At 63.4% G+C, this 22,663-nt stretch overlaps 4 protein-coding genes across 8 annotated transcripts; 3 read left to right on the top strand and 1 right to left on the bottom strand.

Moving 5' to 3' along the window:
* The first annotated feature begins 97 nt into the window (after nucleotides 1-97).
* Nucleotides 98-11,660, top strand: PNKD (PNKD metallo-beta-lactamase domain containing). 2 transcript variants are annotated; one of them, XM_056496098.1, is made up of 10 exons: nucleotides 98-204; nucleotides 522-735; nucleotides 8,774-8,889; nucleotides 9,090-9,202; nucleotides 9,573-9,631; nucleotides 9,773-9,862; nucleotides 10,082-10,245; nucleotides 10,361-10,447; nucleotides 10,557-10,672; nucleotides 10,850-11,660. In XM_056496098.1, exons 1-10 carry the CDS (start codon nucleotides 177-179, stop codon nucleotides 11,021-11,023), a joined length of 1,161 nt encoding a protein of 386 aa, XP_056352073.1. In that variant the 5' UTR covers nucleotides 98-176; the 3' UTR covers nucleotides 11,024-11,660. The 2 variants fall into 2 exon arrangements, with proteins under 2 accessions (XP_056352073.1, XP_056352072.1); XM_056496097.1 differs by lacking the exons at nucleotides 98-204; nucleotides 522-735 and adding an exon at nucleotides 7,676-7,836.
* Nucleotides 1,516-8,628, bottom strand: TMBIM1 (transmembrane BAX inhibitor motif containing 1). Of its 2 annotated transcripts, none has more exons than XM_056496099.1 (12): nucleotides 8,145-8,628; nucleotides 4,110-4,348; nucleotides 3,930-4,012; nucleotides 3,795-3,859; nucleotides 3,612-3,665; nucleotides 3,453-3,503; nucleotides 3,254-3,293; nucleotides 3,091-3,128; nucleotides 2,781-2,868; nucleotides 2,567-2,662; nucleotides 2,266-2,319; nucleotides 1,516-2,175 (listed from the first exon to the last, which is right to left on the bottom strand). In XM_056496099.1, the coding sequence occupies exons 2-12, from the start codon at nucleotides 4,318-4,320 to the stop codon at nucleotides 2,032-2,034; spliced, it is 924 nt and encodes a 307-aa protein (XP_056352074.1). In that variant the 5' UTR covers nucleotides 4,321-4,348; nucleotides 8,145-8,628; the 3' UTR covers nucleotides 1,516-2,031. The 2 variants fall into 2 exon arrangements, with proteins under 2 accessions (XP_056352074.1, XP_056352076.1); XM_056496101.1 differs by lacking the exon at nucleotides 8,145-8,628 and adding an exon at nucleotides 7,254-7,461.
* CATIP (ciliogenesis associated TTC17 interacting protein) lies at nucleotides 11,446-14,263 on the top strand. 2 transcript variants are annotated; one of them, XM_056496092.1, is made up of 9 exons: nucleotides 11,446-11,956; nucleotides 12,098-12,310; nucleotides 12,408-12,463; nucleotides 12,746-12,832; nucleotides 12,960-13,130; nucleotides 13,319-13,443; nucleotides 13,528-13,604; nucleotides 13,704-13,792; nucleotides 14,017-14,263. In XM_056496092.1, the coding sequence occupies exons 1-9, from the start codon at nucleotides 11,446-11,448 to the stop codon at nucleotides 14,245-14,247; spliced, it is 1,560 nt and encodes a 519-aa protein (XP_056352067.1). In that variant the 3' UTR covers nucleotides 14,248-14,263. The 2 variants fall into 2 exon arrangements, with proteins under 2 accessions (XP_056352067.1, XP_056352068.1); XM_056496093.1 differs by lacking the exon at nucleotides 12,960-13,130 and having other exon boundaries at nucleotides 14,017-14,257.
* Nucleotides 14,264-15,027: 764 nt separating this feature from the next.
* Nucleotides 15,028-21,286, top strand: SLC11A1 (solute carrier family 11 member 1). 2 transcript variants are annotated; one of them, XM_056496791.1, is made up of 15 exons: nucleotides 15,028-15,186; nucleotides 15,745-15,878; nucleotides 16,584-16,706; nucleotides 16,950-17,069; nucleotides 17,758-17,864; nucleotides 17,953-18,023; nucleotides 18,114-18,181; nucleotides 18,306-18,461; nucleotides 18,581-18,739; nucleotides 18,918-19,031; nucleotides 19,181-19,300; nucleotides 19,737-19,886; nucleotides 19,968-20,041; nucleotides 20,491-20,644; nucleotides 20,738-21,286. In XM_056496791.1, exons 1-15 carry the CDS (start codon nucleotides 15,168-15,170, stop codon nucleotides 20,837-20,839), a joined length of 1,671 nt encoding a protein of 556 aa, XP_056352766.1. In that variant the 5' UTR covers nucleotides 15,028-15,167; the 3' UTR covers nucleotides 20,840-21,286. The 2 variants fall into 2 exon arrangements, with proteins under 2 accessions (XP_056352766.1, XP_056352768.1); XM_056496793.1 differs by having other exon boundaries at nucleotides 15,035-15,186; nucleotides 18,918-19,007.
* The last annotated feature ends 1,377 nt before the right edge of the window (nucleotides 21,287-22,663 follow it).

Below are 22,663 nucleotides of genomic sequence, written 5' to 3'. Positions count from 1 at the left end.
GCCCGAGCGCGGATCCCGCCCCTTCCGCCAGTACGACGGGCCGGCCCCGCCCTGCGCGGTGCACTCTGGGAGATGTAGTTTCCTGCGCACAAACCGTGAGGCGCCGCCCACTGAAAGTCCCCGTGTGGCGAGACTGCAGCTCCCGGCATGCAGCGGAGCCGCCGCACACCGGCACCATGGCGGCGGCGCGAGGCGGACTGCGGGGTAACGGCGGGCGGGCGAGTGGCTGGACAGGAGCAGGGGGCAACCCCGGGGCGGCAGGACCGAGACTGTTCCGCCACCACCCTCAGGGCACGGCGTCGCGGAATTCGGCACACGGGCCCGAGACGCACCCCCGCCCCGCCCCGCCCCGCTGAGGAGAGGGCTAAGGGCCACGCCCCTCCTTCGAGCGCCCCCTGGCGGAAGGGCAGGGGCTATGGCAGGGGGATGGGGATGGACAGAGAAGAGGGCAGGGACAGGAGCTTTAGGCAGCCCCGGCTCTGCCCCTTGGCTGCCCCTCCCTAACGCTTCTGTCCCCGCAGGACTGCTGGTGGCAGCAAGACTTTCAGCGTGTCCTGCCAAGGCCTCGGGGCGGCCGGACCCCCGGGGCACACGGCTCTTTGGGCAGAGCTGCCATCGGCCAGCGGGACAACGGGCCGGTCAGGAGCCTGGCAGCCGGGGGCTCCCCGAGGGCGTGGAGTACATCCCCACACGCAAGAAGGGCAAGAACCCGATGAAGCCGGTGGGGGTGGCCTGGTGAGTGGCTCAGGGGGTGGGAGAGGGTCAGCACTGGGAGGCTGCGCTGCTCTGTGGGGCCCGGGGTGGAACAGGGGTCTTGGGGGTCTGTAGCACTGAGCAGGGCACTGGCCATGCAGCCAGGCACAGCTTGGCACAGCACCCTTGTTTCCCTGCCCACTTTCTCCCTTCTCCATCTCTTTGACTGCTGGCTGTCCTGCAGGGCCATTGGATTGCCATCTGGCATCATCCTCTTCCTCCTGGCCAAACGGCAAGTGGACAAAAACCGCCTTGAGCAGCTCAAAATCCGCCGAACAATGATGGAAGCCAACCAGGGCGAGTATGAGACGGAGCGATACAGCAGGGTGGTCAGGGGGGCATAGCCAAGCTGCCCCCATCCCCAGGCTGTCACTGCAGCACCTTGGAGCGACTGGCCAAGGGGACACCAGCCCCATGGAACACATGACAGTGGCATCTGCCTGCCTGTCCAGACCATGAAGTGGTTGTGGAGCTGAATAGGGAAAAATAAAGTGAAACAGTTCAGTCCCACTGTGGTTGCTCCCTCAGTGCTCAGCCTCAGGCTCTGCCTGCCTCAGCAGTGGGGGCCCCAGCTGTTCTGCAGCCAGACTTCTGCCCACAACAGCCAGGGGCTACAGGCAGGGGAGGGAGGCCAGGCCTGGAGCAGTTTGACCTTGGTTTTCCCATCTCAAAGCAGTGTTTGTGCTGCACCAGGCCGCAGCCCCCACTGAGGCTGCCCACAGGCTTTTTAAGGGAGTTGCCATACCAGTAAGACTAGGACAATCTGGAAAACTGAACTGTTTTATTTAGCAAGTGCAACTTTGCCCACATCCGTGGCTGCAGGGCCTCTGCAATGTGAGCTCTGCCATGAAGGTCCCAGCTGCCCCCTGCCCACACTGGGCACAGCCACAGCTCAGGGAGGGGGCATGGCCAGCCCCATTTAAGGCACAGAGTGAATGACACCAACTGTTCTCTGCCAAAAAATCACAACACGATCCCAGCAGCCACTGCCAGCTCACTGAGCCTAGGCAGGGCCGTGACATTACACTGCCAGCACAATGCCATTGGCACAGCCTTGGTAAGCGGTGCCTAAGCTGGGCTAAACTGCCTAAACGCTGGCAGCCAGTCTCCCCCATTGCCCTCAGAGGCTTACTGGGGGATGATCAAGGGAAGCCCTTTCCTTAGCAGCCTACAGGTAGGAATGCCAAAGCATTATGAGTCACAGTAAGCAGACTATCCTGTACAGAGACCAGAGGAGGGGTGCGGGGCAGCTGTAGAGGGACAGGAGGGGTCCCAGGGCTAATCCCGGCCCACTATCTGCAGGATGAAGGTGAAGATGTAGATGATGTCAGTGTAGATGGTGAGGGCACCATAGACATACTCCTCAGGGCTCAGCGTGTTCTTCCTGTTCCCCAGCACCAGTTGGGTGTCATAGGCAAGGAACTGCAGGGACAGAGAGCGTCAGGCAAAGACCAAGGGGGAATTCCTCCCTCCCCAGTCCCTGCCCCACACCCTCTGCAGCCGTCAGCTCACCAGCGTGAACGCGATGGCCCCGATGGCCGCGTACAGCATGTGGAGCCAGGGCACCTGTAAGGGAAGGGAACACCAGCAGGGTGAGCCGGGGTGCTGGCAGGCAGCAGGCCAGCAAAGTCCTGCCCAAAGCCAGCTCGCTCTTGAGCAGCTGCTGCTGATGTGACACACACTCTCCCTGCAGGCAAGCTGCCTTCCAGGGCTGGTACCACACCCTGCTTCCCCCCAGACCTGCACCAGCCCTGAGGATACCCAACCAGAAATACCCAGGGCACCCCACAGCCCCTCTGTCCTCCCCACTCACGTATTTGAAGGAGAGGACGATGGCAGTGATGATCCCGGTCACCATGACCACAATGCCCAGCACACAGAATAGCCCTGGACATGATGTGAAATCAACCTGAGGGGGACACACACACACATATGTCACAGCAGAGTGTCCCCACTGACCAGCCCCACTGACCAGCTCCCCACACTTGGCCCACAGAGAGCACAGCAGGGTGTGTCCCTCTCCTTGCCTTGGTCTGGAAGCAGAAGATGGTCACAACGATGGCCACAATGGCGGTGATGAGCATGGCAATCAGGACAGCTTTCGTGTTGTACGTGCTACAGACAAAGAAAGTCACCTTACACTTCAGTATCGTCCTGCCAGAGGGGTGCTGGAGACCCTCCCACACAGCCCTGATCCAGGACAGGCACTTCATGGTCCCTGAGCCCAAGGGACTGGAGCATCCCCTGGCTCCTGGCAGCCTCTCAGTTGAGCTGGTTACATTGTGGAGGACAGGAGGGACCCCCAGATCCTATAACCACAGGGTCCCCAGGGCATACCTGGCAATCGTGCCTGTCATCAGCCCCATGGCCAGCGTCTGTGGGAGACAAGGGTGAGCTCAGTGGGCTGCTCACATGTCCTCCTATCCCCCCCAGCCCACCTGGGGACCTGGGGTGCCATGGGGGGACCACCAGGACCCCTTGCCAGTCCCAGCCTACTCACAAAGATGCTCAGCAGAATAATATTCCAGGGGAAGCGTCTCCTGAGGATGAAAAAGGAGAGAGGTAAGCTAGTGACAGCAACCATGTCATGTCCCCCTGGTCCTCATCACCCAGGGACAGCCCCAGGCAGGAACCTCTCTTAATGCTCTTGAGACATCCCCCATACCCACACACCCCACCCATGGGTCCTAGAGACTCACCGGGGACCCTGGCAGCAGGCCAGCACCAGGTAGGTCACCAGGAACACAGCACTGCAAGGAGAGACAGCAGGTGTCAGCCCCAAAACCCCTCACCAGCATCAGCCCCTGGGCTGGGAGTCTGTGGATATGGGGGCACGAGCCAGCAGAGCCCCTACTCACTATGAGGCATAGTAGATGGCAACATTCCTCCTGACGAAGGAGCGGACAGGATCGCTGTGGGACAGGAGAGACAAGTGTGAGGGACAGGAGACAGCACCTACTGTCCCCTCTGAACACCCCCCCCAAGGAACTCAAGCTCCCCTCTTTTTCAGGACAAAGGTTAAGGATGAAACCTCTACTCACACAAAGGTGAACACAGAGATGATTCCCACCGTCACCAGGAGCTGCAGGGAGATGATGGCATAGACCTGCAAGAGACAGGGGTGTCAGCACCTGGCCCCCCACCCTGACAGGTGCCCCTGGCCCCTTGGGACTCACCTTGCGGATGAAGGCGTGCCGGACTTTCCTATCATCCCAGTCAACTGATTGGTAGGGAGAGCCATCCCCGAGGCCGTTGTCACCTGTGATGGTGGGCACCCCTCAGCACCAGGGTCAGCCCCTCAGGGCACCCCCGTTTCTAGTGCTCTCCCCCCAAATACACCGAGGTGCCCCACTTACCAAACCGCATAGGCATGGTGGGCATGCCCGGATGAGGGTAGCCCCCTGCTGCTGGGTACGCCCCTGGCTGCGAGTACCCTGGTCCCGCAGGGTACCCCCCAGGCTGCGGGTACCCCCCGGGATAGTGGGGGGGCTGGGGGTACCCGCCGGGGGGCGGGGGGTACAGGGGGTTCTTGTCATCGTAGAGCGGGGGTGCGGTGGGCTGCGACATGCCGGCTCCCCGCGTCTCCCACGGGCTCCTGGAGGGGACAGAGGACACGTGGCTTCAGCACAGGTCCCCCTCCCCAGGCAGGACCTGTTCTGGGTGAGCGGAGCACAGGTACAGGGACAAAGGGGATCGTGCAGCCACAAAACCTCCCCCTCCCACTTTAATAGTGCCTCCTAATTAGTAAGGGCAAGTCGGCCCCAATGGCAGCAGGTCAAAAACAGACGAGGGATGTCCCCACTGTCCCTCGGCCGGAGCACCCGCATTCCTGCGCCCTGAGTCCCCAGCACCTGCGTCAGCGGTCAGCCGCGGGCAGGGCACAGCCCCGCGCTGACTCAGGCTGCGTCGAGGACACGACCTTTTCAGAAGGGATCTGACCACTCTGGTCTTTGAAACCTGCCGGGACATTGCCAGGGAGGAAGGAGCAGCACCCCTGGCTGCTCTGTGGCTCCTGGAAGCACTACACTAGGAACAAATGGCATCACCCTGCCGACTGCCTGGGGTGGTAACACAGGGTCTGATCCTCATCACAATGACGCAGATCCTACTGCTGCCCCCGTTTCGGGTGTGTGCCCCACCCAAGAGCCGCATGCGTCACACAGGGGCTCCAGAACTCCTGAGTCCCCTCTCAGGAGAGGGGAATGACACCCACGTCACCTCTACAGGAGATGGACTCTTCCTCGGCGAGTGGACTGGGACCCCCCTGGGGCTGAGCTGCTCTCCTCGGCCACAGCAGGCCCCCTCACAGAGCCCCCAGCAGCTGTGAGCAGGCAGCCCGGGCTCAGGGCCAGCTGGGCTTGGTCCCAGCAGGAGGAGGAGAAGGAAAGCAGGATCTCCAAGGCCAGGAAAACAACAGCGTTGCCAGTAGACAGTGCCAGGCCTTTACCACGTCCCACCCCCTCAGCACTGGCACCCCAGACCCCAGGAAGGTGCCAGGACCCCCCACAACCCTCCAGCCCGCAGCCGTGATGTGATCTTGGGACCATCCCAGGGAAGGAACCAGGATGTGATCCTAACCAGGACCAGGCTGGGAGGGGATTGGGCACTTCCTCCTGTGTGACATCAGTGCTTCCCACAGCCAGGCTGGACAGGCAGCAATGCCGATGGCACACCCATGCCAGCCATGCCGGGCTGGAAGGAGCAGTTCCGTGTCAGTCCCTCCTGCCATCCAACTGTGCCAGCCACGAAAGAACTGCCACAGTCACACTGCCCTTCATCATCACGATGACGACAGCACCAAAAATAAACAACCAGCATGGCAGTGATCACAGAGATAGGAAGTTCACTTTCTCTGTGTGGAAGTTCACTGTGGCTTCCCAGAAAGCACACGGTACCCCCTGGTACCAACTCATCTGAGGGGCCAGGGAAGGGCCTCAAAATAAGACCTTGACCCTAGAAAAGCCTCTGTAACTGACACTCAAGTTACAGGGAGGCCAGAGTCCCCAGGAGGGAGCCCAGGTGTCTGGGGAAAGCAGCTGGCCAGCACCAGATCAGCAGCAGGGTCCTACCCTATGCCCATGACCAGCACCTTAGACTGCTCCAGCCCCTCCTGTTCCCTCCCCATTGGGGTAGCCTTGGGCACAGGGAAGGAACCAGCCTGACGGGTCCCAGCAGCTGCCACACCCAGGGAAGCAGGCAGCTGAACCCTCCTAGATCCATGGCACTGCACAGTCCCAAAACCAAGGTCACCAGCTAGATGGTAGATGGCAACCCAGGGCCGGCTCAGTGGCCCCAGCATGACATGGTCCCTGGGGACAGGGTGCTACTCTGCACTGGCACCGTGACTCAGCACAGATAAGGCATATCTGGCAGGCACATGGGGCACAGAAAACCATCACCACTTTCACATTCCTATGGGTAGCATAGGGTTCTGTCCCCACCATCCACCCAGGCATTCCTGCCGGGCTCAGGCCCCTGCCACCAGCTCCACAGGTTCCTGGGGGCAACACAGCCATATTAGGAGGGGATCATGGTTTGGGGTGGGGGACAGAGCTCCCCACACTTAGGCTGCCTGAGAAAGCATCTCACTCTTGAAGAACCTGGAAGCTCCCACCAGTACAGCACTGGTCAGTACAGCACACCCTAATAAGGCACAGCACAGAGTGGCACAGCCCGGGATGGCATAGCACAGCCTGGTACAGTACAACAGGACACAGCTGCCTCCTGCAGCACAACACGGCTCAGTAAAGCACAACTCAACACAGCACAGCACAACTTGTCCCGGCCCAGCCCAGCCCTGCTCAGCTCACAGGAGCGGGTCAGGACGACCCACCCAGTCCGGGTTTCCCCGCTGCCCCACATCGCTCACACACGACACAAGTTTGCTGGGGTTCAGCATCACCGCTCCCACATCCCTGCCCCTCTGCAAGCGCTGTCCTGGGGACACAGACGTGGGGCAGAGGTGTCCTGTGCCCCAGCCCCGGCACCCCTACACCCTGCCGGGCACAAACCCGTGCGCACCCCTCCCGAGACACCCCACGGGGTCCGTGAGGACACCCTTCACAGCAAAAGCGTCGCCGCCCTTCCACGAACCACCCCGCACCACGCCCCGATTCCCCGCCACGCCATCGGGTCCGGAAAACAGCACCAACGCCACGGAGGAACCCCGCGCGTAGCAGTCCCGTCCCCCGTGTCCCTGCCCGCGGCACCGCGTTCCGTCCCTCTCCACAGGACCCCAACCCGGTGACGGGGGAGCGAGGAATCGCAGCGCGGCTGTTTAGCGACCGGCTGCCCACCCTCGCCCAGTCCCCGCCGGCCTCCGGGACGCTCCGGAGAGCGCTGGGACAGCCTCTCGCCGGCTGCCGCACCGGAGGGCGCAGGGTCAGGGGGGTGAGGGGGCGAAGCGGGCGGAGAGGAGCCGAGAGAACGAGGGGGACGGCGGGGGACCGCCGGGGGCCTCGGGAACGGCGGGGGGCGCGGAGCGGGGCGGGCCAGCCTACCTGCTGCGCGCTGCTCCGCCGGGCTGCGGCCGCCACCCGCCGGGACGAGCCGGGACGGGTCGGACGGGGCGGGCAGACGGGGCGGGGGCAGCCACCGCCCACCGCGCCCCCCCGCGGCGGCTGCGCGCCCCGCACCGGGACGGCGGTGACCGGCGGCGGGCTGCGCTCTCCCGCCTGTTGCTCCCCGGGACGGACCCGCTGCCCCTCGCTCGTCTCCCCGGGACTTCCTTCCCACCTGACGTCACTCAGGGACCCCCTTCCTCACGCAGTGACGTCACGGGGGGACACCCCTCCAGCGGCGGGGGGAATCCCCTCCTCTCGGCGGGTGACGCCAGCGCTGTGCCGAGCGTGTGTCCCCCCCCCGGTGCCGGTGCCGGTGCGGCGGGGCCGGCAGGGGGCGCGGCGCGGCGCGGCGGGCGGTGACGCCGGTTAGCGGCATGGCCGCGGGGCCCGGCGGGGCGGCGGCGGCGGCAGCGGCCGGGGCGCGCGGGCTCGGGGCCGCCTGCCTGCGCCTCCTCCGCCTCGCCCGCCGCGCCGCCGCCGCGCTCATGGCCTTCGCCGCCCCGCTGCTGTTCCGCCTGGGGTGAGTGAGCGAGCGAGGGAAAGAGCGAGCGGCCGCCGCTGCGGGACCCCCCGCGAGGAGGCGGCCACGCCGCCCGCCTTTGTGCTGCCGCCGGGAGGGAGGGCCCACCATCCTTCCCCGCTTGTGCGGAGCCTGCGGCCGCGCCGGCACCGAGAGACCGCGCTGGGGCTCAGCCCGCTCCGGCCGGGGGACTGCGGGCGGCCGCGGCCGGGGATGGGGCCGGGGATGGATCCGCTACCGGCTCCCTCTGCGCGGTGCCGGTCACCCTCCCGGCGAAGGAGCGCCTTCTCTCGGGTGTCACCGCTGACCTGCCCCGCTGCCCCGGCCGTGGTCAGGCTACCAGCTGCTGGCAGGAGCCCCTGCTCCCCGGTTTCGGGCTCCCACCGGCATAGACGCAGGGGCGCCCCCCTAGTGCAGGGATCGCTCCCGCTGTGCCATGGGGTGCCCTCGGCCGGGAATGGACTTTGCAGCCCGGGACTTTACGTGTCCGTCATTGCGCCATTCCCCATCCCGTCCCAAGTCGCTGCTGGGCACACGGGGAGGTCCCTTCGGGCCCCGCAGCATGTTATCTTTTGCACCCACACATGCACGGAGGCATTTCTTGCTTCCTTTTTCCTCGGCCCATTCTCTTCCCTGATTCCCCGGACCATAGCAAGCATGTTCCCCCGGGAGCATGGCGAGGAACAGCCAGCACCAGCCCCTCCTGGTGAGCGCCCCGCAGCAATGCCCCCCAGTCCTTGCTGCTTGGGGAACCAGTCCTCCCTCACTATGCATCTGGGGTGTGGCGCACACACACACCAGCTCTAGCCCTCCCGAATGAGAAAGTGGCCCTGTGTGCGTTGCCTGCGGGTTTCACAGCCTCGGCAGTAGCCCTCTTCCCAAACGGGCTCCTTAGGGGAGCTGGGGTTTAATGCCTAGGGGTGTCTGCCTTCGCTAGGTACAGCCTGTACGCCCGCACACGCCTGGGCTACCTCTTCTACCAGCGGCAGGTGAAGAAGGCGCGGGAGCGGTACCCGCACGGCCACTCCGTGCCCCAGCCCTACTGCTTCCCTGGTGAGTCCTGGCGAGCCCCTCCCTCACCACGGCCCTGCAGTGCCCCCAGCACTGGCACTTTGCGTGGGGAGGGGTGGCCATCACCGAATTGCCCGAAGCATGTTTAACTAAGAATTTGATGTAAGGTGTGGGGAGTTTGGCCTGGACTCCCCCTTTTCCAGCTGGGGGTTAATGCCCTGATTCTGTCTGTTCCCCCCCAGGGTTGAAAATCCTGCCCATTCCCGTGCTCTCCAACAACTACAGCTACCTGGTCATCGACACTGGCTCCAGCCAAGCGGCCGTCATCGACCCCTCTGACCCGCTGGCTGTACAGGTGAGACCCCACCAGCACTCTGACCTGGTGTTTGGCTGTCTCCAGGTGAGGGGGTGGCATGTCTCTGTATTTTGGGGTTAGAGGGGAGCAAATCTGCCCCTAATCTGCAGCCCTTAGTGCCCAAGGAAGACAGGAGCATGACAGGGGAGCTGAGGGAGTCAGGGTTTGACAGGGAGACACCAGGAGAGGATACACTCTAACCTGCTTTTAGCCAGGGCTGTCCAGATGTGAGGAGCCTGGGGAGGCTGCAAGCAGGAAAACAAAACAGTAAGGGTGGATTTAATGCAGAAACCCGAGCTGGCTCGATTTCTGGTACTTGGGTTCTCTGTCCCCTCCAGTCTCTCTGTCCATATTTCCTTCCTGTTCCCAGGCTGCCATTGAAGAAGAGGGGGTGATGCTGGAGGCCATATTCTGCACACACAAACACTGGTAAGGGACAAGAGGTGGCCCTAGAAGGCTTGGTAGTTGCTGTGAAGGTTGCCCCACCTCAGGTGACCCCCAGCCCTACACCATTTAATGGGGGGAGGATGGGGGGGATATATTTAGGGTCTCTGACCTCCCTGTCTGCAGGGACCACAGCGGAGGGAACTGGGAGCTCTGCCAGAAGCACAACTGCAGGGTGTATGGCAGCGCTCTCGACGCCATCCCACAGCTCACCCAGTAAGTCCTGCGCCCCCCTAGCACCCCTGTAAATCTGGGGGGGGCTTCATTCCCAGCCACCACTGTCTGTGGCACTCACCCACCAGTCCATCCCTCCCGTACCATGTTGGGCAGAGTCCTGGCATGCTCCTGTGTGGGAAGGGCTGCCGGGGCAGGTGCGTATTTTGAGGTGCTGGGGTTGGGGGAGCCCCCTGACGGTGCCCCCTGTGCCCTGCACAGCCCACTTGCAGACAGGGAGAAGGTGAGTGTGGGCTGCCTGACCTTCGAGGCGCTCGCCACGCCTGGCCACACTGTGGGCCACATGGTGTACGTGCTGGACGGGGGCCCCTTCGGCAGCCCCCCCTGCCTCTTCTCCGGGGACCTGCTCTTCCTTGCTGGCTGTGGTGAGTGCACCCAGCCCCAGACAGGGGGTGGGGGTGTTGGGGGTTATCCCATCCTGGGATGGGCTTAGGGCTACCCCCAGGCTCCCCCATGACAGGCGGTTGTGTGGGGGTCCAGGCAGGCCGTTTGAGGGCTCCCCTGAGACCATGCTCGCCTCCCTGGACCTGGCCATGAGCTTGGGCGAGGACACGCTGCTTTGGCCGGGTGAGTGTCCCCAGCAGCAGGGCAGAGCTGCTGGTGTCCCCCTCGTCCCTCTGCCAAGGTGGAGAGCTGGCTGGGGGTGATGCTAAGGGCTGCGTGCGGGGCTCCACAGGCCACGAATACGCACTGGAGTGCCTGACCTTCGCCAGCCTCCTGGAGCTGGACAATTCCGCGCTGGAGCAGAAGCTGCAGTGGGCAGTGCAGCAACGCCAGGAGAAGAGGAGCACGGTGAGGCATGGGGGTCTCTGGGCGCAGCACCCACCACCACAGCCCCTCAGGGGGTTCCCTTGGCAGGGATGCTGCACCCCAACCCCCTCTTGCATAGGGCAGGGGGTGCTGGGGGCATTCCCAGCTCCCTGCCGGGGGTGCTGCCTGCAGCAGGGGAGCTGAGCAGTGCCCCCACAGTGCCCCTCCACGCTGGGGGAAGAGCAGACCTACAACCCCTTCCTGCGGACCCACCGGCCGGAGCTGCAGGAGGCCCTGGGGCTGTGGCAGGCCAGGGGGGAGGACCCCGACGCCTTTCGTGCCCGTGTCCTCAAGGAGGTGCGGAGGCGCAAGGACCTCTACCAAGCCACCTAGATCCTCCCCCAGTCCCTGGATCCCCCCTTTCCACAGGGCCGGGTGATGGTTGGGCACAGGGGACCCGAGACTGTGTGGTTTGTTTTGCTGTGAATCTCCCTCCTGGGGTGCAGGGTTGGGGGAGGGGGAAGAGTGGACACCCCCTTAAGTGGGCACCCCATAAATGAGCCCTGCCTTTGCTCCCTCGAACTTGAGGGTCACCAGCTATCACGTAGAAGCACCTCAATCCCCTCTCGAGGGATCTGTAGCCCCCCACCTCACTGCTGGGGCTATAGAAATGGCACCAAGGGCTTTTCCTACAATCCTCTCCAACCCCCTCGTTTTTCTGGGTGTCTCCAATTTCTCCTCCACCACCACCACCACCCCTCAGCTCCCTCCCCTTAAGCCCCCCTGTGTTGTGCATCTCCTTTGTGGGGGCTGGGATGGAGCCAGCAAGGGGAGGCGGGCTGGCAGTACTACCTCCGGGCACGGGGCTCCTCTCCAGCACCCCATCCTTGAGCCGGAGCCCCCCTGTACGTACACACACACACTGGGATGGGGCCATAGGGTCACACTGCTGGCGTATGGGGGTGCGCTTCCCTGGGGATCGGAGCCACAATCACCCCCACGCCCCAAATAAAAGACTGGATCGATTTTACACCTGCTGGTCCCTTTCTCTGCGCGGCGGGGCGGAGCGGGGCGCGGCTCCTTTAAGAGGTGCGGCCCGGGCGTTGCCGGGGGGACGGGGAAGCGTCGGGGGCACCGGGGCCGGTCCGGCAGGGCGGCGACCCGGGGGGCGACACGGACGTCACTGCCCCCCGAGTGGGGAGCGTCCCGCGGGTCGGGGCCACGCCACCCGCTGCCCGGAGGGTCCGGCAGCACAGCCCCCTCCCGAGAGCCCGCAGGGGACCCCGGCCATGGCGGACACTGCTGCCGAGTTCCTGAGCCTCATCGGTGCGTGCCCCTCCAGCCTCCCCCCGTACCGCCAGCCTGCAGGGGAGGGAATGGCGACAGCCACTCCGGGAGGGAGTGACCCGAGTGACCATCTCCTCGCGGTCATTGTCCCTGTGTTGCGGTCATCATCCCTCTGTGCAGGGCTGCAGGAGCTGGAGTGGTGCCTGTTTGCTGAGAGGCTGGCGGTGGTGGCCGTGGGGGCCTCACCAAGGGACAAGGAAGAGGGCCAGTGGTGGATGGCAGCCCAGTGGGCACCCTACCAGCGGGAAGATGAGCCGGTGCAGAGCTGCATCCTGGTGCAAACCAGGTTCCGAGGCAAGAAGGATGGTGTGCCTGCCTCCAGCACCCTCAAAGGTGAGCCAGGGCTGGAACATCCCTGTCCAGCGGCCCCCAGGGCTGGGAATGGGGACAGTGCCAATGGGATTGGTTGAGCATGGCTTTGCTCTTCCAGCCTACGTGACCTGGCAGCTGGAGACCCTGGAGCAGGAGGAGCAGGAGAGCCTTGAGGTGACTGATATGGTGGTGGCATGTCCCCTTCCTTGTGTCCCACCCACTGCCCTGGGGTGTGCCCTGCAATGGTCCCTCCTGGGGATGTGCGCTCTTCAAGGCATCCCTTGTCATACTTAGACTCCAGCTCTGCCCCACCAGCCTGGTCCCCATCCCCTCCTCTGGAGGGCTGGGGAGTTTCCCACAATGCATCTGGTATGGTACCCCAAGTGACAAGGGTGCTGGGGAGTGCCACCTCAGAGGAGGGGGTGCCCTGGCTCTACCATCCCACCCCTTCTGCAGCTCACACCACACCCCACAGAGAAAATGACCCACATTGTGAGCCACGAGCACGGGATGACTGTCTGGAAGACCCTGCAGGAGGGAGAGGTGAGGCTGAGGGCAGGGTCACATCCTGGGAGGGGGCAGCCCAGCTGGCCTGTCTCACCAGGGGTGCCCAGGCTCTGGGGATGCTGGAGCTGTGGCTGTCCCATGAGGTGGCCAGGTCTCTCTGCAGGCAGAGCCACAGTGCCAGAGCTTCTCCTACAGCCGGGCCAGGCTGCAGGGGGTGCTGCTGGAGGGCGCCAGCCTGCTGCTGCTGCGGGTGCTGGCCCGCCGGCAGACAATGCCCCCCGACCTTGTCTTCCCAGCCATCGACACCGAGGGCGACCTCTGCACCTCCAGCTATGTGAGCAGCCAGCCAGAGGGCCCGTGGGGTGGGGAGGGGTCTGGGTCAGGCTGGGGATGACAGGGGGAGATGTGGGAAGTGGGAGTGGGAGCGGGCAGGATGTGGCTGTCAGCATGGGGGGAGACATGGGGATGGCACCTGGGGGCAGGGGTGGCTCTGAGACACGGCTGACCCCTGGCTGTTCCCAGTCTGCCCTGGGCATCCAGCAGCAGGCAGTGGGCTCAGCAGAGACGGAGGTGTTTGTGATCCAGCGAGCCGTGCACACCAGCACAGGCGCCTCCACCGTGTGGCACAGCAGCTTCCTCCCCAACGGGTAAGGGCAGGGCTCTGCTCAGAGACACCCAGCCCTGCCAGCCTGGCACCCAGCATGGGAGGTCAAGGGCTCTTCCCCTCTCAGGCGTTTGGCTCGGCTGATGCAGATTGGCTCCCCAGTGCTGATGCTGCTACAGGATGAGTCCATCCTCAGCAAGTCAGGTACTGAGCAGGGGAGGCTTGTGCACCCCAGCACAGGCAGCCTCTGCCTGCTGTCTGGAATTCAAGGGAGAACACCCTGCCCTGCTTTTCTGCTGCCAGGTAAGTTCAAACCCCAGCTCCTGTTCCCCAAAGATCACCTGGACTGGGAGGAGGACATCGAGCTCTTCTCCTTTTTTCTGGACAGGAAGGTAAGATGGGTGGACATGGAGACAAGGTGACATGGGGCTGTGCCAGTCTTCAGCAGGGTCTCCCCTGAAGGCACATTGAGGGGGCAGGCTGACCAAGATCCTTCCTCACACCTTCTTAAGTGTGAGAAAGGACCCAGGCTCCTGTCCCTCTCGCCCTGGCACAGTACCCTGGGGGGAAATATGTGTTCATGCCCATCTCACTCACCCTGTCCACCCCACTGCAGGATGAGCTGCAACTATCCCATGCTGCCTACCTCCAGCAGCACCCCGAGGTCCGGGCACTGCTGTCTGACTTCCTCCAGGCATTGCTCCTCCAGCAGCCGCATGACCCCATCTCCTTTGCTTCAGAATTCTTTGCCCACCAGCTGCCCATTGGGACCCCCTTTGCCTCCACTGGGGCTGCCATCCCCCTCCCCAACTCCTCACCTGGCCACCCTCCAGCTAATGGCAAATAAAGCAGCCAGCACTGCCTGTCCAGTCTTGTTTGCTTTGCGGAAACTGGGGAGGGCAGGTGCAGCTGAGCTGCTAAAGCTCCACCATGCCTTCTGGGTGGGATCCTGCCCCCTCCCAGCTGTTGTAGCCCTTGCTTATGGGGTGGGGGATGCCTGGGGCGTACTGTGGAGCAGGGCCAGGCTCACACCCCTGCACCTGCCACCACCCCACGTGTTGCTGGGGGACACCCCTTGCCCATCTCGCTGTGGGACACAGCCTGGCTGGCAGAAGGGTACCCCAGAAGGGCACCTGAGCTGCTCCCCCTTCCACCTCCACAGCCACGAGGGTCCTGGGGATGGGGTGCCCCACTTTTGTTGGCACAGCAAAGCACTGCAACACTGGCACCCCATCTTTGGCATGCAGGTCCCTGTACCCGAGTGTGATGTGGGCATCCTGTGTTACAGATCCTGCCTGCCTGGCTGAGCGCTTTCCCCGGCAGCTAAGGGTGCATTTTGATCTCCTTACGCAACATGCGCCTGCTTCCTCCTCGCTCCCACTTCTATGGCATTTCCCCTACTCCCGTGGGGCCAGCCCTCCCTCCTCACTCTGTGGGACACTGTCCCCTGCCCCGCAGCCACCCAAGCAGAAGCGTTGGCATGTGATGGAAAGTGGCACGCAGGCACACTCCCACGCCTCGGGCAGGGCGCCTCGTGTTTGCACGTGTGTGAGGCAAAGGAGAGGGAAGGGGCCTCCCGACACCGGGAGGAACCAAGACTGTGTTCACAGGGGTAGGGAAGGAGCACTTCCTTCTCCTATCCTCCTCCTCTCCTCCTGGGGGGGGTGGAATGACACAACTGCGGGGGATCCTTTAAAAGCTGGGCAGGCACTGCACCCAGTGCTGAAATCAGGGAGCCTCAGCACTGTGGCTGGGTCGGGTCCACCCATGGCGTCACTGGAACCAGGTGAGCCTCACAACACTTCTTGGGTCCCTTTGCGCCTCCTTTCATCCCCTAGACCTCCTTCCCTCCACCCTGGGACCCTTGGCTGTGCTCCATCTTTCAGTGGGCACCATCCTCTCCAGTCTGTCCTGGATTCCCCACCTGCCCCATCCTCTGTTCCCTCAAACCTGGGAATGGGAGTCAACCAATTCCCAGGATGTAGGTGGGCTGCGGAGGGGGGATTAGGACCAGTGCCAGCTTCTTGTCCTCACTCTATGCCCATGCAGCAGCAGGAGCTGGAGCAGGGTCCCCTTCAGTCCCTTCTGACCAGAAACGCACTTGGCTTTTGGGCTAGTGAAAACAGGGCTGAGACCTGAGCTGGAGGTGTCATCTGATCTCTTTGGGTAGCCTTTGATAGCCATCCTCATGGCCCCCCTACAAAACTGGTGCTTGTTCTTCATGGGGTTCATCAGGCAGGGTCAGGTGGGACTGGAGGAAGCTGGCACCAGGGCTACCAGCCCACCAGTGTCCTTGTACCCCTGGCAGGCTGCCACCTCCCCTCCTCTTCCTTGTCCCCCTCAGGCCTCACCAAGTCCCTGAACAGGGGCCAAGAGCAGAGTTACAGCACTGGCAGGAGCCCCATGCCCCCACAGTGCCCTGGCACTCAGGACCAGACCTACCTGGATGAGCTCATCAGCATCCCCAAGGGCACTGGGGTAGGCACTGCGAGGCTGTCTCAGGGAGGGCGAGGGAGGGGGACAGTGCTGCAGGGAGCTGGAGGTGGGGAGGCAAGAGGCCACTGCAGTGGGGAATATGTGTCTTGGTCATGCTCTGGAGACATGCTCCCAGCACCCCAGACCCAGCTCAGGCAAGTCACAGCCCTAGGTTGAGTGTTTCCAAGCTCAAAGCTTTCCAGGTGAAGAAACTGAGACAATGGGTCAAGGTGCTGCCCAGCCACAAGGATCATGCCACTGCTCACACACCTCCTGGGCCACCCATGGATGAGCCCACTGGGGCTGCTTGAACCCCACCAGGCCCCCTCCACCCCCCACACTCATCTGCTCTCAGGGCAGTGGAACAGAGAAGGGGAAGGAATGGTATTCCCTAGTCAGGAGGAGCAGCAAAAGCAGAGGACAGCAGTGGAATCCCACGGAGTGCAATTAATCGTGCCTGACAGCCCTGGGGCCCCCATGAAAATCACTGTGCAATGGGTGAGATGGGGCTCACTGCCCCTCCAGCACTGCTGCTAACGGGGACAGGCTGGGGGCAGCAGTTTCCTCTCCAAAACTGTCCGGAAGACGATCTCCATGTGCTGAACACATCCATGCGGGCAGCACTGGGCTAAAGGGGACTGGATGTGCAATCAGGAGACGCTGGCTTTGAACGGGAGCTCCTGGCTCTGACCTGGTGCCTTGTCCCAGCCTGGGTTCAGCTTTAGGAAACTCTGGGCTTTCACCGGCCCCGGCTTCCTCATGAGCATCGCCTACTTGGACCCAGGCAACGTGGAGTCAGACCTGCAAGGCGGGGCTCTGGCGGGATTCAAGGTGAGCCCGGCTCCGGCTCCGGAAGCGGGCGGGGGTTTCGTAACCTCTCCAGAGCCAACGGCTGCCCAGGGCAGCTGGTTCCCCAGCCCGGGAGCAGGAAAAGCATGGGGGGCCCTTGGCACAGGAGAGGGCACCCTCCGGCTGGGCTGGGAGGGCACCTCTCTTCCCTTCAACCCTGGTTGAACAGGGGACCGGATCGTGCCCAGTACCCATCCCTACTGCCTCCCTCTCTCCTGCCCCCAGCTGCTGTGGGTGCTGCTGTGGGCCACCGTCCTGGGGCTGCTGTGCCAGCGCCTGGCCATCCGTCTAGGCGTGGTGACCGGGAAGGACCTGGGCGAGATCTGCTACCTCTATTACCCTAAGGTGAGACACCACGGGAGGGAGGAGCCTGTGCTTGGGCTGGTGACAGTCCCAGCAGGGACTTGCAGGGCTGGAGAGGAGCAGGAAGATGCTGTGGGATAATTGCCTCTCTCAGGGGCTCCCCAAAGCCCACACCCTGCAGCATAGGGTGAGGAGGGGTAAGCAGCTACTTCAGCGTCCTGGTGTCAGCTGGGGACACCTGAGAGCGTCCCCCGCGGCAGTGAGCCCAGGCGTCGGGGCAGCAACGCCAAGCAGAGACGCAGGAAAGCGTGCTGGGGCAGAAAACTGGGGGGGCTTGAGGGGAGGGATCACATGACAGACGAGGGGGGCAGTTAGGGGTCCTGATGGGGGGGACAGGCAGGGATATGCTGGCTGAATGACAGGTCCCCAAAAGGAGGGTTGGATGCATCCCTCTGCCCCACCTCCCTCAAACCCCCCATATCTAGACAGATGGATCCTATCCTCAACTCTCACTGGGGCAGGGATGGGGACAGGGGAGAACAGATAGAGCATCCATCTTTCATCCTGAAATTGTTTTGTGGAAGAAGCTGAGAGGAATCTTCTGGGGTCCCCTCTGGGTGGCCTGCTACAGCCTGGAGACAGGGATTTGCACCCAGGATGCTGCACCAGCTTGCCCAGAGCTACGTGCCACTGTGGGCTCAGGCAGCTCACGGTGCCCTGTCCCCTCCAGGTGCCCCGTGTGCTTCTGTGGCTCACGATTGAGATGGCCATCATCGGCTCTGACATGCAGGAGGTGATTGGGACAGCCATTGCCTTCAGCCTGCTCTCAGCTGGCCGGTGAGCCTCACCACAGGGACCCCCAGCCCCCCACGGCCCTACTCCACAGAGGGCCATGTATCTAATCCCGCCCCTGGCCATCCTGCAGCATCCCCCTCTGGGGTGGGGTCCTTATCACCATCGTGGACACCCTCTTCTTCCTCTTCCTTGATAAGTACGGTGAGTGCCAGGATGAGGGCTGGGGGTACTGTGACCCATATGGCACCAGTGTCCCCTGCTCTGTTCCACCCCATCTCTTAACCTCTCTAGGGCTCCGCAAACTGGAGGCTTTCTTCGGCCTCCTCATCACCATCATGGCCCTGACATTTGGCTACCAGGTGAAGGGGGGAGCTGGGGGACAGCCCTTTTCCTGCAAGGCTGGCAAGGGACCCCTAGACACGGTGTCCCCTGCTACCAGCCCGTGGTAGGGGGCTCACAGTGCCCCTTCTCACTGCTTCCCAGTACGTGGTGGTGAGGCCAGGGCAGGTGGAGGTGCTGAAGGGCATTTTCCTGCCCAGTTGCCCGGGCTGTGGGCGAAAGGAGCTGCTGCAGGCCATGGGCATTGTTGGCGCCATCATTATGCCCCACAACATCTTCCTGCACTCTTCCTTGGTCAAGGTGAGACCAAGGCACTGCCATGGGCACCGTTCTGCCAGGGTGTAGTTGGTGGGACCAGCTGGTCCTGGCTGTGGGACAGGGGTGCTCACGGTGACACCCATGTCACTGGCCGTGCCCAGACACGGGTGATCGACCGCTCCAAGAAGGAAGCAGTGCAGGAGGCCAACATGTATTTCCTGATCGAGTCCTGCCTGGCCCTCTTTGTCTCCTTCCTCATCAACCTCTTTGTCATGGCTGTCTTCGGCGAGGCTTTCTACCACCAGCGAAATGAGGACGTGGTGAGTGCCACCTCATATCCACAGGGACATCACAGCTGTGCCAGCTGTGGGCAGGGGCAGCACCAGCATGCCCTGGGGACTGCATGTTCTCATTCCCTGAGATGTGGCATGTGGGATCCCCCTGTGCCTGTGGGAGCTGCTGGGTGGCTGTCACACTAGTGCCTGCCATGCCTTACAGCACAGCAAGTGTGTCAACAGCAGCATCAGTCACTATGCCAGCATCTTCCCCACCAACAACGAGACAGTCTCTGTGGACATCTACCAGGGGGTGAGTGGCACCAGGCTGTGCCCAGTGAGCATCCATTCCCATCTGGGGGATATATCCCTCCCCCATCAACCCCTGGGGCTGGGGGCAGTTATAACCCCACTAGAAAGCTGGGAGCTGATGGAATGCCTGGGCAGGGGACACTTCAGGATGCCCACTGGAGTGTCCTTACACAGGGTGTCATCCTGGGCTGCTATTTCGGGGCAGTGGCATTGTACATCTGGGGCATTGGGATCCTGGCAGCAGGACAGAGCTCCACAATGACTGGGACTTATGCAGGGCAGTTCGTCATGGAGGTGAGACATAAGGACGCTGGCTATTGCCCCCACAGGGAGGGGCTGAGGGCAGGGAAATCACAGGTGGGCCCTGGTGGAGGGGTTCTATGGGCAGCACATACCCCCCCAGGAGTACGTGGAAGGGTTAATTGCCTGCCATTCCTGCGGGGAGCTGGTGGGTGGCAGCTTGCTTCCCACCCAGGAGGTGGGATGGAGACAGCGCCCACCCACGGCACCCTGTGGGTGCCCCACGCAATGTTTCCCCAGTTAATTAGATCCTCTGTTAATGAGTCGGAGCTGACACCTAGTGGGGACCTGCAGCCCTGCAAGAGCCCGCTCAGTGCCCTGGCACGGAGGAGAGGGAGATGCCCCCCATGTTCCTCCCAGCCAGGGTTTGGGGCGTCACCCCGGCCCGGTGCCCCAGGCACGGCGAGGTGCAGGTTCTGCCGTGTTCCAGGGCTTCCTGCAGCTCCGCTGGTCCCGCTTCACCCGGGTGCTCTTCACCCGCTCCTTTGCCATCCTGCCCACGGTCTTGGTGGCTGCTTTCAAGGATGTCACCCACCTCACAGGCATGAATGACCTGCTCAACGTCCTGCAGAGCATCCTGGTAAGGGGGTGGGAGAGCATCAGCTGTGCCCAAAAACCTCAGCCTGGCAGCCATGACGTCCTCATCTCCCTCTCCTTCCAGCTGCCTTTTGCCGTCCTGCCTGTCCTCACCTTCACCAGCCTGCACCCGCTCATGCAGGACTTCAGCAACAGCCTGTGAGTGCCAGGGCACGGGGAGGCACAGAGGAGGCAGAGTGGGGAGCTCTGGCTGCAGGCACCTTCCCTTTAGCCCATCCTGCCTCCCCAAACCATGCCATGGGGCAACTAAGTGTATGGACATTGGAGGGGTATGTTCATTCCCACCTGCCCAGGGCAGCCAGAGCAGAACATCATTACCCTCATCATCCTCCTCCCAATGACATATCTGGTTCCTTGGGCACCCCTGGATCCTCACCATCCTCCTGGTACTGCCAGTTCTGGATTTGGAAGTGGCCAAAGTCCACACCTAGAACCTCACCACGGGGTGAAATATAGCTGTGGGGTGCAGAGATGTCCCAGTTGGGGTCAGGTTCACCTAAAAACTCAGTTCCCCCAGCCCTCTGTGCCCAGTGGCTCACAGGGTGGGGGCCCTGCCCTGGCACTGATGCCCACTGCCCTGCTTGCAGCCCAGGGAAGGTGCTGATGACCCTCATCACGGGGCTGGTCTGCGCCATCAACATTTACTTCGTGGTGGACTTTTTGCCGACACTGCATGGCCTGGAGTACCACATTCCCCTGGGCCTGCTACTGGCTGCCTACGTGGCCTTCGTCGCCTACCTGGTAGGGCTGGCACCGCGGGATAGGGGCGGGACAGTGTCCCTGGGACAGTGTCACTGATGAGCGCTCATCGACCTGTCCTCTCTGCCCCTGCAGATCTGGACATGCAGCATCGCGCATGGAGCCCGGTTCCTGGCCCGGGGCTACCACAGCCGCTTCAATTTTGGTCTCGCCCTCGACCCGACAGGCAAATGGTGACAGATCCCATCCCTTATTATCCCCACGTCCCTGCCCAGCGCAGCCTCCTCACACGGGACACGGAATTGCTTCCACTCCGAGTCCGGGGCTGTTTTAGCCAGAGATGCACAGCAGACCTCCCGCCAAGATCTTAGAGCTCAGCGCTTCTCCCCAGCCCCAAGGCCCGCCAGTTGCGGGGTGCTGCACCAGGCTCGATGCGAGGGGAGTGGGACAGCAGCGGGAGCTTCTCCCAGCCCTCGGCACAGACGCTTCAGTGAACGAGCCGCGGCGGAGACTTCCCCTGCTCATTATCGCCAGGAACCGCCGGCCCCCGGGACCGCTAATCTGCGCTGGGGACCGCTAATTACCGCGGGGACCGCTAACCACCCCCGCCCGGGACCGGCCCCATCCCCACGGGGGCTCCGGAACCCGGGGGGAGGGGGATGCTGATAAACGGCGTGTTTGTAACCTGGCCTCGGCCTCGCTGCTGCTGCGGGGACCCCCGGGCCCGCCCGTACCCGGGGACGGCCCCTGCGCCCCGGGCGGGGGAGTGGGCGGCGCTGCCAACGCGTGGCGGTGGCGGCGGCGGCGCGGGGCGCTCAGCGCCAGCTTTTTGCGTTCCCCCGGGGGGAGCGGGGCGGTGGGGAGCCGCACCGTGCCCTGCCCGCCCCGGATGCCCCGTTTCCCGCCCGCCGGTGCCGCCGGATGCGGGCGCGGAGCCGCTCGGGCTCTCCCCGTGCGACCGTCGCCCCCTCCCCGGGCGGGGGGATCCCGCCGCGCTTCGGCCCCCGCCGCGCTCCGCACTTGCGAGACGCTCCCTGGCTGTTTCAAGGCTCCCCCCTCTCCCCAGGGTCCCCCATCCCAAAATCCCGCTTCCCGACCCACGCCAGCCGGGTGGGGAAAGGGGAATTTTGGGGGCCGGGCGCCCCCCCAGCCCGTGCCCCCCACTCCGGGAAGGGACCCCCCCCCCCCCCGCTCCCGGGGGCCGCGCTTGTTTATGTGAAGAATGTCCCCTTCCTTAAAAGGGCGATGGCGGACGGGGTGGGGCGGTGCCTCCCCCCCGCCTCCGCGCTGGCCCGGCCTCTGGCTGCTTGAAGGAGGGGCCAGAGCTGTGGGGCCCACTGAAAGGCGGGGGCTCCCCCCTCCTCCGGGGGTGCAGCCGACCCGAGCCGCAGGAGGAGCAGGAGACGCCCCTCGCTCGGGGTGCACCTGCCCGGGGGCTCACCGAGGGATAGGGGGGCGTTGGGGTGATCCTCAGCAGGCGGGAGTCTCGAGGTGCTGGGGTCTGCGGCGTTATGCCCGTGGGATTTGCTGTGTCCAGCTGCCACGGCAACCCAGAGGACCCTCAGCCCAGGGACACCTGTCTCCACCCAGCCCTTAGCAGGATGTCCCACTCCAAGACTATCTCTGTGGTCCCTTGGCCATGGAGCAGCTCTTGGGGCAGAGGTCCCAGCGCCAGGGCTAGGTTGGAGAACAGGAGAAGGCATCTGGGGAAAGACCCCAGTCTAGGAGCCGTGGAGAGGGACAGAGGAGCCCCTGAGTGCCCGATTGAGGGGAGCCTGATGCTTTTCTGCTTTGTGCCCGTGCCCTGGAGCCCAAACAATCCATCTGGGCTCTACCTCCTTCTGGCCTGGCTTGTCCCACAGCCCCAGGATAGGGACAGCATCTCTCTACACTCCCCGGCTGCCCAATCTGCCCCCAAGCAGGCAGTAGAACTGGAAGTGGTGCTCCAACTACTGCTGCAGGCATTGGCCCGGAGACTTTTCTAATTGCATTAATTAGAGGATTAGTAGGGCCTGGCTGGACTCAGAGAGAGGAGGAGGAGAATGTGGCCAAAGGGACAGG

This window comes from Oenanthe melanoleuca, chromosome 7 (assembly GCF_029582105.1).
Source record: "Oenanthe melanoleuca isolate GR-GAL-2019-014 chromosome 7, OMel1.0, whole genome shotgun sequence".
In the NCBI taxonomy this organism is placed as follows: domain Eukaryota; kingdom Metazoa; phylum Chordata; class Aves; order Passeriformes; family Muscicapidae; genus Oenanthe; species Oenanthe melanoleuca.
This window is presented reverse-complemented; position numbering and strand designations above follow the sequence as displayed.

Coding starts and splice junctions, on each gene's coding strand:
- SLC11A1 (XM_056496791.1), top strand. Junction 15,879..16,583: donor GCATCCCCAAGGGCACTGGG/GTAGGCACTGCG, acceptor GCCTTGTCCCAG/CCTGGGTTCAGCTTTAGGAA. Junction 20,645..20,737: donor TGGCCTTCGTCGCCTACCTG/GTAGGGCTGGCA, acceptor CTGCCCCTGCAG/ATCTGGACATGCAGCATCGC.
- TMBIM1 (XM_056496099.1), bottom strand. CDS start 4,320: ATGTCGCAGCCCACCGCACCCCCGCTCTACGATGACAAGAACCCCCTG. Junction 4,013..4,109: donor CACCATGCCTATGCGGTTTG/GTAAGTGGGGCA, acceptor CCACCATCACAG/GTGACAACGGCCTCGGGGAT. Junction 2,663..2,780: donor TCTTCTGCTTCCAGACCAAG/GCAAGGAGAGGG, acceptor TGTCCCCCTCAG/GTTGATTTCACATCATGTCC.
- PNKD (XM_056496098.1), top strand. CDS start 177: ATGGCGGCGGCGCGAGGCGGACTGCGGG. Junction 9,203..9,572: donor CTGACCCGCTGGCTGTACAG/GTGAGACCCCAC, acceptor TCCTGTTCCCAG/GCTGCCATTGAAGAAGAGGG. Junction 10,673..10,849: donor GCCAGGAGAAGAGGAGCACG/GTGAGGCATGGG, acceptor GTGCCCCCACAG/TGCCCCTCCACGCTGGGGGA.
- CATIP (XM_056496092.1), top strand. CDS start 11,446: ATGGAGCCAGCAAGGGGAGGCGGGCTGGCAGTACTACCTCCGGGCACG. Junction 12,311..12,407: donor TGCCTCCAGCACCCTCAAAG/GTGAGCCAGGGC, acceptor TTGCTCTTCCAG/CCTACGTGACCTGGCAGCTG. Junction 12,833..12,959: donor AGACCCTGCAGGAGGGAGAG/GTGAGGCTGAGG, acceptor GTCTCTCTGCAG/GCAGAGCCACAGTGCCAGAG.